The sequence below is a fragment of the Gymnoscopelus braueri genome (genome assembly GCF_963280865.1).
Source record: "Gymnoscopelus braueri genome assembly, chromosome: 11".
Lineage (NCBI taxonomy): Eukaryota > Metazoa > Chordata > Actinopteri > Myctophiformes > Myctophidae > Gymnoscopelus > Gymnoscopelus braueri.
In genome coordinates this window covers 25980087-25995402 of record NC_137613.1, presented here as the reverse complement: position 1 = coordinate 25995402, position 15316 = coordinate 25980087, and the positions used below count along the sequence as shown (strand labels likewise).

General features: G+C 42.5%; 1 protein-coding gene across 1 annotated transcript in view; it reads right to left on the bottom strand.

Moving 5' to 3' along the window:
• Window positions 1-11196, bottom strand: part of lpcat1 (lysophosphatidylcholine acyltransferase 1) — a 35687-nt gene extending 24491 nt beyond the window's left edge. Inside the window, exon 1 of the mRNA XM_080442608.1 lies at window positions 10851-11196. Coding sequence (XP_080298734.1) covers window positions 10851-11006 — 156 coding nt within the window. The 5' untranslated portion in view covers window positions 11007-11196. The remainder of the gene's footprint in view (window positions 1-10850) is intronic.
• Between the last annotated feature and the right edge of the window lie 4120 nt (window positions 11197-15316).

Below are 15316 nucleotides of genomic sequence, written 5' to 3'. Positions count from 1 at the left end.
GTACTGTAGATCGGCTATTTTGAACATTTCTTGAAAAAGGTAGGGTAATATCTTTAGGTTAAAACAAAATGTTTTTTGTTAAAGGGATAGTTTGCCCCAAAAAAAAATGTTTTTCTATCGATTAGTCACCCCATGGAGACTTGAATTCATGGATATCATATGTTTTTGTTTTTGTTGCATTCCTAAGCCAATAATTTGATGACCAGCGAACCGGTAGGCAGCGGTTCCGGTAGGAAACACAAAGGAGACTCTTTGTGTCTCCTACCGAAACCGCTGCCGGTCATCAAATTATTGGCTCAGGAATGCGACAAAAACAGAAAAATATCCATTAATTCAAGTCTCCATGGGGTGACTAATCGATAGAAAAAAGCCATTTTGGGGGTGAACTATCCCTTTAAAGGACAACTTTGTTTTTTTACAACCAAGGTTTATGTTTTAGATTGTAATTAAAGTAAATAAAAGATGAGTGTTAAACATTTTTAATGTACTGCTTTCTATAGTTTTAGAAATTTTCGCGATCTTTTTTACAGTGGGCGGGGGCATTCTGTCCGGTGGCTAAATATGTCTTTTTTTACACAATAACCCGGCGTTTTCTTTATTATTATTTACAGTAGCTCTTTTAGCCCCCAATAACTCACATCGGGCCATCAAAGACCACAGGACCTTTTTTATTGTGTAAAAAATACATATTTAGCCACCGGACAGAATACCCCCGCCCACTGTAAAAAGGATCGCAAAAGTTGCTAAAACTATAGAAACTCACCTTTTATTGACTTTAATTTCAAGCTAAAATATAAACCTTGGTTGTAAAAAAAACTAAGTTGTCCTTTTAAATGTTAACGCTCTACATTCTAGTAATCATTGCTATTTAGTGTTTGTTCAGTAACAGGGGTCTACCAGTCTCTCCAGCTCTTTAATAAACAATAAATACATTTTCAGGTGGGCTGCACATTTCAGCCAGTCACATTTGTTGTTTACTTAAGAGCTGGAGAGACGGGGAGACCCCTTTTACTGAACAAACACTCTATAGCGATGATTACTATCAGAATATAGAGAGAAAGATCAGCTATTTTTTACAAAACATCGGTGATCGGTCAATTGGATCGGGATCGGCATCAGAAAATCTGACCACAATATACACAAGTAAGACGCGCGAACGAGGGAAGCGAACGCAAACAAATTAAAATAAGTATGAAAAATAAAATTAAAAAAAAGTAACCAATAAAAAAATACAAAAAAAAATCTGCGTTAAAAGGAGCATCTTAGAAAAATACAAATTCACCAAAAAAAAACTTTGAATGTTTTTGAACAATTCAACAAAGTGTTAGAAGTGCCTGTTTCACCCACTTCCGGGGGGCGGAGCCAAAATCCGAGCCCGAAATGTTTGTTCGTAGACCCCCACTTAGGGGGGGTAGAAAAAGTTTCGGAGCGATTCGGGCACTTTTCATTTAACATGGGGTTTCAATGGGGAGTTTTTAGGAGCCTTTTCCGGGGCGTGGCTTCCGGGGAAAGGGGCGGGCTTAAACGCAACCTTGACAGGTGTGTTCAGTTTTCAAAGACCTTTCATTTGATGTATGGTACGTCTAAATTGGACATTTACTTATCTCAGAGGAGCTGCACGCAGGCAGTGCACACAGAGACACAGACAGAGACACAGAGACACAACCCGAGCACGGTTTCATAGTAAGCTCCACTTGCGCGGAGGCGCGCCTTCGGCGCGCCTCCTTCCGCTGCGTTCGCAATCAGATACAAAAATCTGAGCATTCACAATAAATACAGTACATGTGCAGGCCATGGACCAGAGCAGCAGAGCCAACCAGCAAGGCAGTGTAGACACTAAACCAGAGACAGAAGAAGTATTAGTGAACAAATAATAATAGTAGTGCTTGTAGACTGAGGTGTGCATATGTGCAAGCACATAACAGCCGGGCTATACTCTCCTGTTCCCAAAAGGCCGCTCCAAAACAGCCACACTAATACGTGAAAGGCTTTTGTTCGGTTGGTGGTAAAATATGTCCATTCAAAGTGCCAGTCCTGTCCTTCACCCCCAGCCATTGATTGATTGATTGATTGAAATTTTTATTAGGCAAAAAGAATGTAAAACAACACAGTTACATTTATAATGCTTTTGTCTAAAAGGTCCGGCCAAAAAAGTCCTTGCGGACTTGTTTCCGTTGGGGTCCTTGAGTTAATTTCATAGACATATATAGTAGCAACCAAACAGTTAAAAAATCAACATGAAAATACAGATAATACATAAAAATAAAAAAATATCACTATGTACAAAAAAAAAGCATTTAAAAAATATATGTACAACAAAAAAAAAAGGGGGGGGGGAAGCATGGAAAAATAATAATTATATACAAAAAAAAGCATGAGGAAATACAAAATATGTACAAAAAGAGGAGGGGGGGGTCGTCTGTCTACAGGGAAACTGGTACTAGCTCCTCTTTCGGCCTCCAGAAAGATGGGTTTTTAGGGCTGTTTTGAATGAGCCCAGCGAACTGCATTTTTTGAGGGATGGGGTTAGACTATTCCATTCCTTAGTGGCTGTGCTATAGAAGGAGAATTTGCCCATGTTTGTTTTATGGGTGGGTGGTACCAGATTGTTGTTTACGCTCCCTCTAGTTTCGTGGCTGTGGGTGTCACTAACTTTTTCGAGGTATTTATACAGATATGCGGGTATAGGGGGCATATCGGGCAAATCTGCATTTACAATTTTGAAGGCCAGACCCATTTTTAGTTGTTTAACCCTGTCTTCCACCCTGAGCCAGCCTAGGCTGGCAAAGTGAGTGGGAGAGAGGTGGGTCATGGGCCCCAGTCCGAGAAGTAGTCGGATCAGTTTGTTTTGGGAGGTTTGAAGCTTAGTCTGCAGTGACACTGAGGTGTTGGAGTACCAAGAGGAGCTAGCATAGTCAAAAAGGGGCTGTATCAGGGCCCCTGAGAGGGTCCTGAGGGCCTGAGGGTTGACAAAAGAGGAAACTCTGCCCATAAATCTGGTTCTCTGGTTTACTCCTTTGACCACCTTTGTTGCCATGCTTTCACCTGTCAGGTATTTGTCAAGAATACATCCCAAATAGGTAATCTCTTCTTTGCTAGTGATGATTGTGTCATCGACTTTGACCTTGAAGTCATCTACCTTCATTTTACTGAGGGAATGTCTGGTCCCAAATAGGATGGATTCAGTTTTCCCAAGGTGTAGAGACAGTTTGTTATCGGTCAGCCAGGTACGGATTTTTGAGAGTTCAGAGCTGAGAGCTTCCTCAACTTGCAACTTGTCCTCACCCGAGATCAGGAGTGCCGAGTCATCAGCGAACAGGAACAGTTTGCAGTTACAGGCAGCATTCATGTCGTTAATGTATAGAAGGAACAGTAACGGCCCTAGAATGCTGCCTTGAGGAACCCCGCAGCTCACCGGGAGGGATGAGGACATGGTTCCGTTGATGTCAACCACTTGTTCTCTACCCTCCAGGTAAGATCTCATCCAATTTAGTGATGTGCAATCAAAACCAATCGCCCTCAGCTTATCAAGTAAAATTGCGTGGTTTACAGTGTCAAACGCCTTTTGGAGGTCCAGCATGACCATGCCACAGTATTTGCCCGAGTCTACCTCACGTTTGATGTAGTCGGTCAAATATAGTAGGCATGTGTCAGTGGAGTGGGATGTTCTGAAGCCTGATTGGAATTCAAACAACAGTTTACGCTCGCTGAGGTAGCTGTTGATTTGTTCTTGGATTGATCGCTCTATAACCTTTGAGATGGAACAAAGGATGGAAACAGGCCTATAGTTGCCAGGATCTAGTTTGCTTCCTTTTTTAAATAGAGGGATTACTCTTGCCAACTTGAATTCTTGTGGGACGTGACACTGACTGATGGATAAGTTTGTAATGTGGGCTACTATGGGAGCAATGGAGACCGCTGCGTCTCTGAGGAATCTGGTGGGGATGTTGTCAAGGCCGGTGGCCTTGTTTGGCTGTAGGGCGAGGAGTTTGTTTTGCACATCCTCAGTCAATACAGGTTTGAAAAAAAAGGAATCTTTTTTAGCCCCTAGTTTCTCATAGTGAGCTTGAATGTGGTCGGGGCCGTACAGACCTGAATGCTGAGGGAGTTTGCTTACCAACTGGGTTGCAACTGTGGTGAAGAAACTGTTAAAACAGTCCGCTACCAATTGCTTGTCGGTAGTGAGTGAGCCACTTGAAATAATGCAAATGTTTGTAGATTTAGTCTGAATTTTTCCGTTGCAGCCTAATTGTTTTAGTGCCTCCCACAGTTTTTGTGGGTGGCTTTTGTTTGCCTCTATGTTCTCATTTAAGAAATTCTTTTTGGCATTTCTGATCAATTTAGTAACTACATTTCGTAGATTTCTGCACTTTTCAAGTAGCTGCTCACTTTTGTTTTTCCTGAGCTCAGAGTAGCTTTTGTTCCTGAGTTTGATGGCATTCAAAATGTCACCCTTCATCCAAGGTTCTGTGCTAGCTTTGACCCTCACCACCTTTGTGGGTGCGATGTTATCAAGTACACACAAAAAAGCTTTTTTGAAACAGGACCAGGACTCCTCCACAGAGGTGCAATTTAGGACATGGGACCAGTCCATTTTTCCAAGAGCTGTTGTTAGAAGATCACTTGAGTAGTGTTTCATAGACCTGCAGCTGATTGTCCTGTGACAATAAGCTCCAGGTCCGTGAATCTTCCGAGTGCAGAAAATGATATTGTGATCACTTAAACTACACTCAATCACTCCACTCTTGGAAATTCTGGATTGGTCCGTTGTCAACACTAGGTCTATGATTGATTGAGAAGCAATGCCTACCCTTGTAAAATGCTTTATCAGCTGGGTAAAGCTGTGCAGGTCACAGAACTTTCTGAGGGACTTAAAGGTCGCTGCGTCTTTCTTCAGAACACAGGTGTTAAAGTCACCAATTAGTACCGTCTCAGAGTTTCCTAAACCCGCCACATGATCCTCAATCAAGTCATAAAAAGCATTTTGATCTGGGGGTCTGTAGATGGCGCCAATTATCAGTGGTTTTGCATGTGGGTATAATATTTTGACCCAGACCGATTCAGTGGGGTTGTTATCCATATCTGGGATCACATCGTAAATAATGTCTGATCTCACATAGATGCAAACCCCACCCCCAGAGAGATTTCTGTCTTTTCTGATGACATTGTAGCCCTTTATTTCAATCTCAAAGTCTTTGATGGAATTATCCAACTTAGTTTCTGAGAATGAAATAATGTCTACCTTGCCACTTCCAAACATGGATCTCAGCTCAGACATTTTTTCAGGGTTTTTAAGACTGTTTACATTCAAGTGAACAATGTGGGTACCTCTAGTAGAAAACAGGGCATCCATTTCTTCAGTTGAGTAGTAACCATTGTCCCTTTCAGGCTCTGGGGTGTCGGTGGGGGGGGTCTGAGGTGTGGGTGGGGGAGGTGGGGGAGGGGGGGGCTTTGTGATGTCCACGGGGGGGGTGTGGAGGTGATTTGAGGCCGCATAACCTTCCTTAGATCTGCCCTGGGGGAGGGGGGGTGGTGGATGTGGGGGAGGGGTGATGTGGGAAAACCCTTGTGTCGACCTCCGCCAAATTCCCCCAGGCAATGGACTGTTTGGGAAAATGGAAAACTCTCTGTTTCCACGCCGATCCCACAGGGGAAAACCATGTGGTTGTCCAGTGAAAACAGGGAAAGGAACTCCGTTTCCCAGCATTCCTCTCGGTGGGATACTATGCGGTTGTCCTGGTATCGACTGGAGGTGGTGGTGGAGGAGGAGGAGGGGGGGTGGGGGTGGGGGAGGGGTGAAGCTATTGTCCCGCGTCGACGCCATGCGGTGGTGCCAGGAGATGGTAGAAACAGGGGAAAAAACAACGTTTTCTTGTGCTTTTCTCTGAGAGAAACCTTGTGGTTGTCTTGGGCCCGTGTGGCGCGTGAGGGAATCCTCTTGGTGACGCTGCTGTTGGGGAATCCCTTGTCTCGTCACTGGCCTCATTCCTTCAGGCGGTGGTCGTCTGCTTGAGAATGCAGGCACGGATGTTAACCGGGACAAATAATCCATCCTTGTTTCTCCAGCTCTTTGCTGGGGTTCATTCTTATCAGGTGAGGTGGGCCGTTGCCAAACAAAGTTATTTGTCTGCATGTTGTGGACCGGACCTTTTCGGGCACTTTCGTCGCGTTGGAAATCAGCTGTGAAGTTGCTTAAGCCAGTGAAGTTTTGATCATAGTGAGTCTCCGTGCTCTTCACGGTCGGTGGGCCGGGATTAGGATGAACGTTTCCCGACAACAATAAACTCAACCAAATAATCTTTCTTACTGTAAAGCCGTCGAGCTGGATTGGTGTCCTTTTCCGTGTTTGTACCGATTTACTCGCGCCGAACACTTTAAAAAGTAACGACGTCGCGTCTTGCGGTAAATCTCCGTTTTCACTCGCTCTCCGTTGAAGCTGCACATTGTGGGATTCAATAAAGATTAATCCTTGCAATATAGCAGCGTAGAACAGCACCAGATTGTTGCTGGCAGTGATGATTCTTTTGAGGCGAAGATGTTGTTTTCGTCTTTGAAGAATAGAGCGCGGGGTAGAATCCAGGAGCGGAGAAAAGGTGCGACCGTCCTCGTTGAAAGCCATCTCTATTGAAGGGTCCATACTCCTTTAGCCTCGGTGCCAATCTGCTCCTCTCCCTCTTTTTCCGGATGACATGAGAGAATAAAAGCATCCTTCCCTGACTTTCACAGTCTGTTTGTGAAATTGCCAGTCCGTAGCCATACTAAATCAATCTCTCTTTCTCCCCTCCTGTCTTTCACTTTCCCCTCACAGTCTTTCATATCTCTCACATCTTCCTGCATTTCTTCCTACGTCTTACTCTCTTCTTCTTGCCTCTTTTGTCCCTTTCCCCCCAGCCTTGCCAAACAGATTATCCACAGGCCGCTGTAACAGCTCCTGTGGTGAAGGCTTCCCAGGGGCGCCGGCTAATTGTTCACGGGTTGGAGTTTCCAATTGAAGTGCGATGACGACACGCTCTGACATTCACCTGGGAACCAGGAGGCACTCGCTCTCACCTGCTGTTTGTGACGTTGGCTTCTAAACTGAGCTGCTGATTGCTGAACATGGGTAAAGCAAAGCAGTGGGTACCAGGACTATGGGCCTAATTAATTGTAAATGTCCTGCATTTATATAGCGCCTTTATCCAAAGCGCTTTACAAAGTGTGTTACGTTCATCCATTCACACACATAGTCACACACTGACAGTGAAGGTACCACCTTCATCGGGAACAGTTCAGTGTCTTGCTCAAGGACACCAGGAAGAGCCAGGGATTAAACCGGGAACTTTTTGGTTCCCAAACAGCCTCTCTACCTCGTGAGCCACAACAGCTCCCATGTAGTATACCACCTGTTGTCACCACATGCACAGATGTGCAAGACAGTGCACAAGCATACTTTACATTGGAATTTGAAAAATGAGTGTTTGGTGCAAAGGATGATAGCAAGCTTAACTTGTCAAACGAACCTGAGAACAATAAAACGTTTCATTCTAGGTACAATTTGTCTACCTTTTGCTGCATGCACTTTTGAATAGACATCAGCTATTTTTCTGTGGTAATGTTGCTGCAGAAATCTGGGTGTCAATTTAATTGATTATAAAAATAATTATAATAACATTTCTTATCAGTAAAATATTTTGAAAATAGCGAAAGAGTTTTTCACACCACTATTGTACGGTTAAGTATAAAACAGGGTAATGAATGAATAGACTAATTTTGTTTTGAAAACTATTAAGTTTGCAAAAAAAAAGGCACGGTGGCACAGATTTATACTAAAGAATGCTAAAAGGATAACCCAGATAAGCCCTAAGGGCTTGTTTCCATTAAGGTCCTGTGTATTCAATTCATCAAGACATTTAAAGACAAACAATAATATACAGTAATATGCAAAAACATCATATATAGGAGTAGTAATAAGAAAGAAAGATATGTACAGTAAACAGTTGGGGGGGGGGCATTTCCGGTGATAAGCTTAGAGTTTTTACTTGCTAGTTAATCGCTAAGCGTGGGAACAACAATTGCTAATAAGATAACTGATAGTTGCCCTGGTAATCTTGCTGCAGCAGGATTCCACACGGTCCGACTGTCAGATGCCTTTATTAGTGTGCTAGAGCTAGCAGTGATGTGCCAGATGTTCTATTTGTGACTCAGATGAGCTGAATACTGCTTTCCTATCCATCTGATTGGTTAGCTCTCAGAGCAGGTTGGAAGGCGGAGGTATGTTTGTTTGGCAGTTAGTGCTTGAATGAAATAAAAAAATAAACACATGTTTTCCAAGAGACCAATGGCCGGGGGGCGAATTGCGCTCATTCCTACAACAACACTTTCTCTTCCTCAATATCACGCGCACAGGAAAACACACAAACAAATACATGCACAAACACCATCTATGTACACAGTTCTATCTGGTTCTCTGACTGCTGACAACACTTTGAGCAGCGTGGTGTGTGTGCGTGTGCGTGTGTGTGTGTGTGTGCGTGTACCCACGTGTCAGGAGTCAGGCCTGAAGTGGAAAAACACACCTCACCGCCACATTATAGGAGCAAGCAGCGCGATGTGAGAACGAAGACACACACACATGGAACATGGTACAAGCTTACCTCAACTCAACTGCTGCTTGGTTCTGTCACAGACGCAACAACTGTTTACAATCTACTGTAACTTGAAAGACGATGTTAGACAATTTTGGGCAGTTTTTAAAACGAGAAGAAGCACTCAAGGAAATCTCGAGACTTGGCTGTGATAAATAAAAAAGCATAACCCCTCTCCCAAACATACATGGGTCTGCCTTCTTTACGCTGCAGGACTCAGTCAGTGGACAACTCACATCTGCACAGAGTCAGTCAGTGCGAGCTCAACTATTGTTGGGAACATTTTGTGCCAACGTGAAGGCCCTGTTTCCTGAGCCCCGGTGCTTTGTGTCTATGGGCTGTGTGTGTGAATCTACACAGGCAGGCAGCTCTGCTGCCCGGGGGGCTGCGAGGATTAGGCCAAACAGATAAACCCGTGGGGACAGTGCAGGCCAGGGTAATGCACTTCCTTCCCCCGAGTGAGTGATGGTGTGCGTGTGTGTGTGTGTGTGTGTGTGTGTGTGTGTGTGTGTGTGTGTGTGTGTGTGTGTGTGTGTGTGTGTGTGTGTGTGTGTGTGTGTGTGTGTGTGTGTGTGTGTGTGTGTGTGTGTGTGTGTGTGTGTGTGTGTGTGTGTGTGTGTGTGCGTGTGTGCGTGCGTGCGTGTACTGTGTACCTGCTCCCCAGGACAGCTGTAGGGTTACTAATTAATCGCTAAGCGTGAGAACATTGATCTGCCGGTTGATGGATGAGGGCTGTCCATCAGATCATCGGACACTAACGGACGGGTGAGAGGGAGACACCATTGATCTCCGGTGATCTCCGTGGTCCATTTAGGATGCGTATTAACGCGCTCAGCCATACAGCATGTACCACTACCACACACACACTCGCTACCACTTCCATGATCCAATTCAGCTCTAGAACGTTCCCTTGTCCAGACTGGCATAGGCCTGTTCTAAAGTGTTCTGTAAATGCACTTAACACACATGCATGACTGAGTATATGCCATGGACTCTGTTTGATCAGCGGCTTATTATTATAGCTCTATGTTGACACAGAACTGTAAACACTGTGTGTGTGTGTGCGTGTGCGTGTGCGTGTGCGTGTGCGTGTGTGTGTGTGTGTGTGTGTGTGCGTGTGCATGTATATATGTGTGAGAAAGACAGAACAGAAAGCAAGAGCAACAGAAGGGTAAGACAACATAGGGGTATAGACAAGAAAGAATGAAAGTCATGTACTGTAAACTGTCTATGCTTCCTAACCGAACAAACCTCTCTGCTGTTAACAGCTTCAGATTTGCAAATGAGAATTGATATGCAAATGAGAGACTTCAGCCCTTTTCAGAGCAGACATGTTGACATGTCATAGATGGTTAAACACAGTTTAACGATCTATTATTACTAATTCTGGGTGCATTTCATTTGGTGTTACTGTGTACCAGCGTGGGGTAACTCCTATGTTGTTACTACAGTACAGCACCGTCATGATGGCACACAGAAACATCTAAATGAAACAGACCTCCAGAACTGATGACAAGTGGCATTTCACTGAGTTGGTACCTCTTATATCATGGCATGTCAAAATACTGTGAATAGTGTCTAAATGGCATATAAAATGTGGTCATGTGTTGTTTATGGACTTGTTTATTATTGTACATTATATCATTGTATGTCTTTAACTGTCTTAATGAATTGAAAACTCCAGGAGCACAATGGAAACAAGCCCCCAGGGGATTTGTGTTATCCTTTTAACAATCCTTGTAAAAAAAAGTATTCAATCAATCAGTCAGTCAGTCAGTCAGTCAGTCAATCAAGTGGTCTCACTTCCTCACGTTGCCAGACCAGTTTGACAAGTAAAACCTGCCAGGACTCATGGGGCTCATGTTTGGTTGTGGCTTCTTAAGACAATAATGCATACCTTTCAGGTAAGGTAATTAATCTATGTACAAAAGAAAGGTCTAAATCAACATGTGGATGGGTGAGTATCTGTGGTCAACAACATTGCAACGGTCAGCATGTGTGCATGCGATGCAATGGGGAAAAACTTTTAAGTGTGGCTGCCGTGTGACTGACGGGAAGCTGCTTCTCCTTGACTTTCCCTCCTACCTCCTGTGTGTAGTTTTTTGCTGGGGTTACGTAACCAAAAAGAAGCAAGATGTTCTCTAAAAATCTCTCTGCGCACCTTTGTCGTTGCATTTCTTTCATCATTTAAACTCTCATTGTTTTCAGCGCTTCTTCCTTTTTTACCTTCATTTTCTCCGCCGGGGTGAATTTCAAGTCGTGGACGAAGGGGTTTCTTCTCAGCGGGGGTCCGCCGACCGCTGCTCCCGACTCCTCCGAGGAGGAGGACTGTGAGTCTCCAGCTTGTCCTCCTCCTCCTGCATCAAGCGTCGAAAACTTCATCGTCGCCGCGGAACAAAGTTTGGGTTTTTTTCTTGGCCAAAAACGGACAGAAATCGAGCGAATGTGTTTGTTTATAGTGTTTTAAAATGAGATGAAATGAATGAAATGATTGGTAGTGCCAGAGGACTGAGAGTTGTGGGGCTGGGAGACACAGAGGAGGAGGAGTGTCTCTGTTGTACATCAATCTGTACACCAGTTATCGGTTCTGCTCTCACCAGCGGAGCGAGATAGACCAGCACCAGCACTGTTGCCAGATGTTGTGAGAGAAATAAGCAAACCAGGTCTAGGAAAACAAGCCTAAAAAAACCTATTATACATTGGCTATTTTCAAATAAAAATCTTTTAAAAAAGTGAAAATGTAGGATTTTTTTCAAATCCTCAAAATCTTGTATGGGGGTCTCTGGCACAACATATTTTCATAAGGTTGGATCTACAAATATATTCATTTGGGGGTCCTTGACACGAAAATGTTTGAGAACCACTGGGAAGCAAGTTTAAATAAGCAACTACACCTTAGAAACAAGCCTAAATAAGCAACTACACTTTGGAAACAAGCCAAAATAAGCAACTACACTTTAGAAACAAGCCCAAAAAAGCAACTGCACATTAGAAACAAGCCAAAATAACCAACTACACTTTAGAAACAAGCCCAAAAAACGCAACCCGCAAAGTCGCTTATAATAAGCCGACATGGCAACACTGAGAGATGTTGGTTGGGCGGGGATCTTTTCGTTACTGGCTGCTGCGCATGCGTGAAGCACGATTCTCTCGCTCGGCGAAAAAATAATAACAGATCTACAAGCTAACAACGTGTCGCTCCTGTAGCTCCGCGACGCGTTGTTAGCTTGTAGATCTGTTCTTTTTTTGGGTGAGCCCTGCCCCCAAGCATGGGGTCGTGTCTATAATCCCATGCTCTGGAGGGACGGGCGGTCATGCTAGCTTTAATTGGTTGGCAGGGCAACCGCGCAGAGCTGTCTAATTGTTCGTTAATCCACACATTATTTCACACGACGTCATGGTAACATAATGTGACATAACTTGATAATAATATATTAATTGCGTTGATTGATGCATCTAACATTTCGAGGAGGCAGCATTGTTATATATGAACTGAATATTATTATTATTATTATAGCTCTGTGTTGACACAGAACTCTAAACACTGTGTGTGTGTGTGCGCGCGTGTGTGTGTGTGTGTGTGTGTGTGTGTGTGTGTGTGTGTGTGCGCGTGCACGTGCGCGTGCGTGCGCGCGTTCTGAGAGAGAGAGATTCCGCCTTGATTGAAGTAATTTCCCACGGTTGGCCAAATTGGCCAATGGCCATGAAAATTTGAAAAATGAAGATGTGTGTTGTGAGTCACTCACAGTGAGTGTGTGTGTGTGTGTGTGTGTGTGTGTGTGTGTGTGTGTGTGTGTGTGTGCGTGTGTGTGTGTGTGTGTGTGCGCGTGTGTGTGCGTGTGTGTGTGTGTGTGTGTGTGTGTGTGCGTGTGCGTGCGTGTGTGGTATGCCTATGTGTTTTGTGATTCAGAACTATAAACAAAAATAAATGTAATTGAATTGTTCTGTGTGGACCACATATACAAAGAAAAACGTTATCCTCAAGATATCCTAAAAATCTGTCATCTGACATTATCTAGTTTAATTTAATGAAACACTCAGTTCCACCAATTGAATACTATATACCTACTGTAAGTTTACCACAATAATAACTGCCATATAGGCCTCTCATCATAGTGTCATGACAACATCACCCATTTTATTCCATCCAAGCTTTAATTGGGATCTTTCTAGAATCTAGAAGTTTTTGCAAACAACTAACTTTGAGCCCAACTTTTATTTAGCTAATTCATGTCACGTGCCTTTGTTATAAGTCATTAGATATTAACAATGGGGCTGTTTGAATGTGGGATTCTTATCTGAAAGGCCATGTCACCCACATTTTTACACACGCACACGCACACTCACAGTATAAAACAGCTCTTGTCTGTAATGTGGTGCGAAAGGTCACTTGGATACATAGCTTCTATATGTTTCTATCAGAGAGCTCTTAATATTAAAAGGATAATGTTTTCTAACACATGCTTATGTTGCTATTTGACATGGACGTGGTGCATGGCGAATAAAGGGTATGGTGATGATGTCAAAAAGACAAAGGATGTGTTTCAGTCCAAATCAGCACATTCTCTATACTCCTAATATTGTAACCTGCTCTATATAGCCACGGTCATCAAACAGTCATGTATAAATTAAGCCAGGGTTGAGGGGTTAATTTAAAAAATACCTATTAACTCTCAACCCAACATTGGTTTAATTTACAATAATTGAATTAATTGTGATAGTATATCCTGGTTCCTCAATAAGGTCTTTGCAGTTGATAGATGGCATGCCACGGGCCTGGCTGGTTTTTCAATCAAGCAGTCAAAGCACCCACTAGCCCCTGGCAGGTGGTTTGACTGCTTGATTGAAAAACCAGAATGCTCGTCGAATCAATATCCACAATGCTGCTCTAGCAGGAAACCAATTCACTTGATTAATACATGAAGTAAACCAACAACTTCACATTCCTACAAAACCTGTTTCACAGTCACCACCACCTGTCAATGGTGGCAAAGTACTCACATGTTTTACAAATGACATAAGTACAAGTATACACAATGTCAAAATACTCTGTAACAAGTAAAATACCTGTATTCAAAATGTTACTTAAAAGTGCAAAAGTTATGACATCAAAATATAATTTAAGTACCAAAGTAAAAGTACTCCAATTCAGCTAAATCCTTCACAAATAACCGATCTCAACTTGTAGTCTTGCGACATGTGAACTTGTAGGCTATATCAGCTATTTCCAAAAAGCCAAATTATAAAATAGGGTTTAAGTGGTTCTGTATGTTTTGTATTAATAATCAAAATCTGAAAAGTAACTGGTAACTAAAGTCAAATATTTGTAGTGGAGTAGAAAGTACAATATTTGCGGTATTTGAGATGCGGTGTAGTTCAGTAGTAGAAGCATGAAGTAAAAGTACCGTAAAAATATGTACATAAGTACAGTACTTGAGAAAATTACTTTCACCACTGCATTGTTCTTTTAATCATTGAACAGAAGTCATAAAACCATAATGTAACCTATAAGATTTAAGTGATTAAATTAAATCCCTGTAGGCTATAGCTTAGTATTAACCTAATAAAACACTTTCCTCTCTGTCTTTCTCATCGATGTTGACCTTTCAGAGATCTCATAGGGTGGTTATTGCGTTTCTGTTTGTTGCCAAACACCCTGAAAGTACATTCAGGTTTCCATGGTTGCACATTGCTATTTAAAGGCCCCAGTCTGTCAATATAGTGTTTTGTGCCCTTCCCTCTCTCCTTCAATGACAGTATAAAAATTATCCTTTGATATTAAAATAACATAGGAACAATGATCTCCTTCCCCAGAGAGCGTGGAGAACACTGTGGTCCAATTTCTGACTTTCGTCTGTACATGCTGTAAGCTTGTTTTTTGTATGACCTTCTCAATTGTCTTTGAGGAGCATCATGGTGCATTAAAAAAAACACCTGATAATCTAACTTTATATCCTGATACAGGAATCTCCAGACATGCTTTTCTACTGAGTTATAGTTAAGGATGTGGCGCCCTCATGTGGTTCTTCTCTGAATTGTTTCAAATTCTATTTGGACCTACCAGCATAGATTCTATATTATTTTAATACGCTGCCAATGATTCTATAATGGAAGTCTATCTGCTAGAATAAGTTTGGACAGTAAAATGGCACTTATTTGACAAAATATTTATAATTATTTAGGATAGTAGTTCAGGTGTCAACCATTTCAAAGTACAATGGATATGATTCATTATACAGGGTGTGAAAAAGAATCAGTTATGGCAATAACAAAAAGGAAGAAACCAATGGAATATAAAAAGCAATATACACATACTCATCGTTGCTGTCGGGCAGAAACCTTGTATCTCCATATATTTTTTTGTTCTTTAATAAATGCATGCTCTATTTTATACTGTTGCAAGACTTGCATATAAGTAGCAGATATAAAAATAATAGGAGTATTTTCCCTCTTTTTTAAAAAAAATGTTCAGAAATTGTCGCCTTATGGGACACCAGGTTGAAAGTGGTTAAGTCTTTTTGTGTGTTTTATAGATATTTAACGAATGAAAAATATTACCAAGATCTTGTGACTAAATAACTTCAGTGCATTGGATCCATTGGAACACAGGTTCTTTTGTCCATTTCCTGAAAATAAACGGTGATGGACATACAGGGTCCCCCCCGACAGCAACGTCAGCATGCTCCGGAATA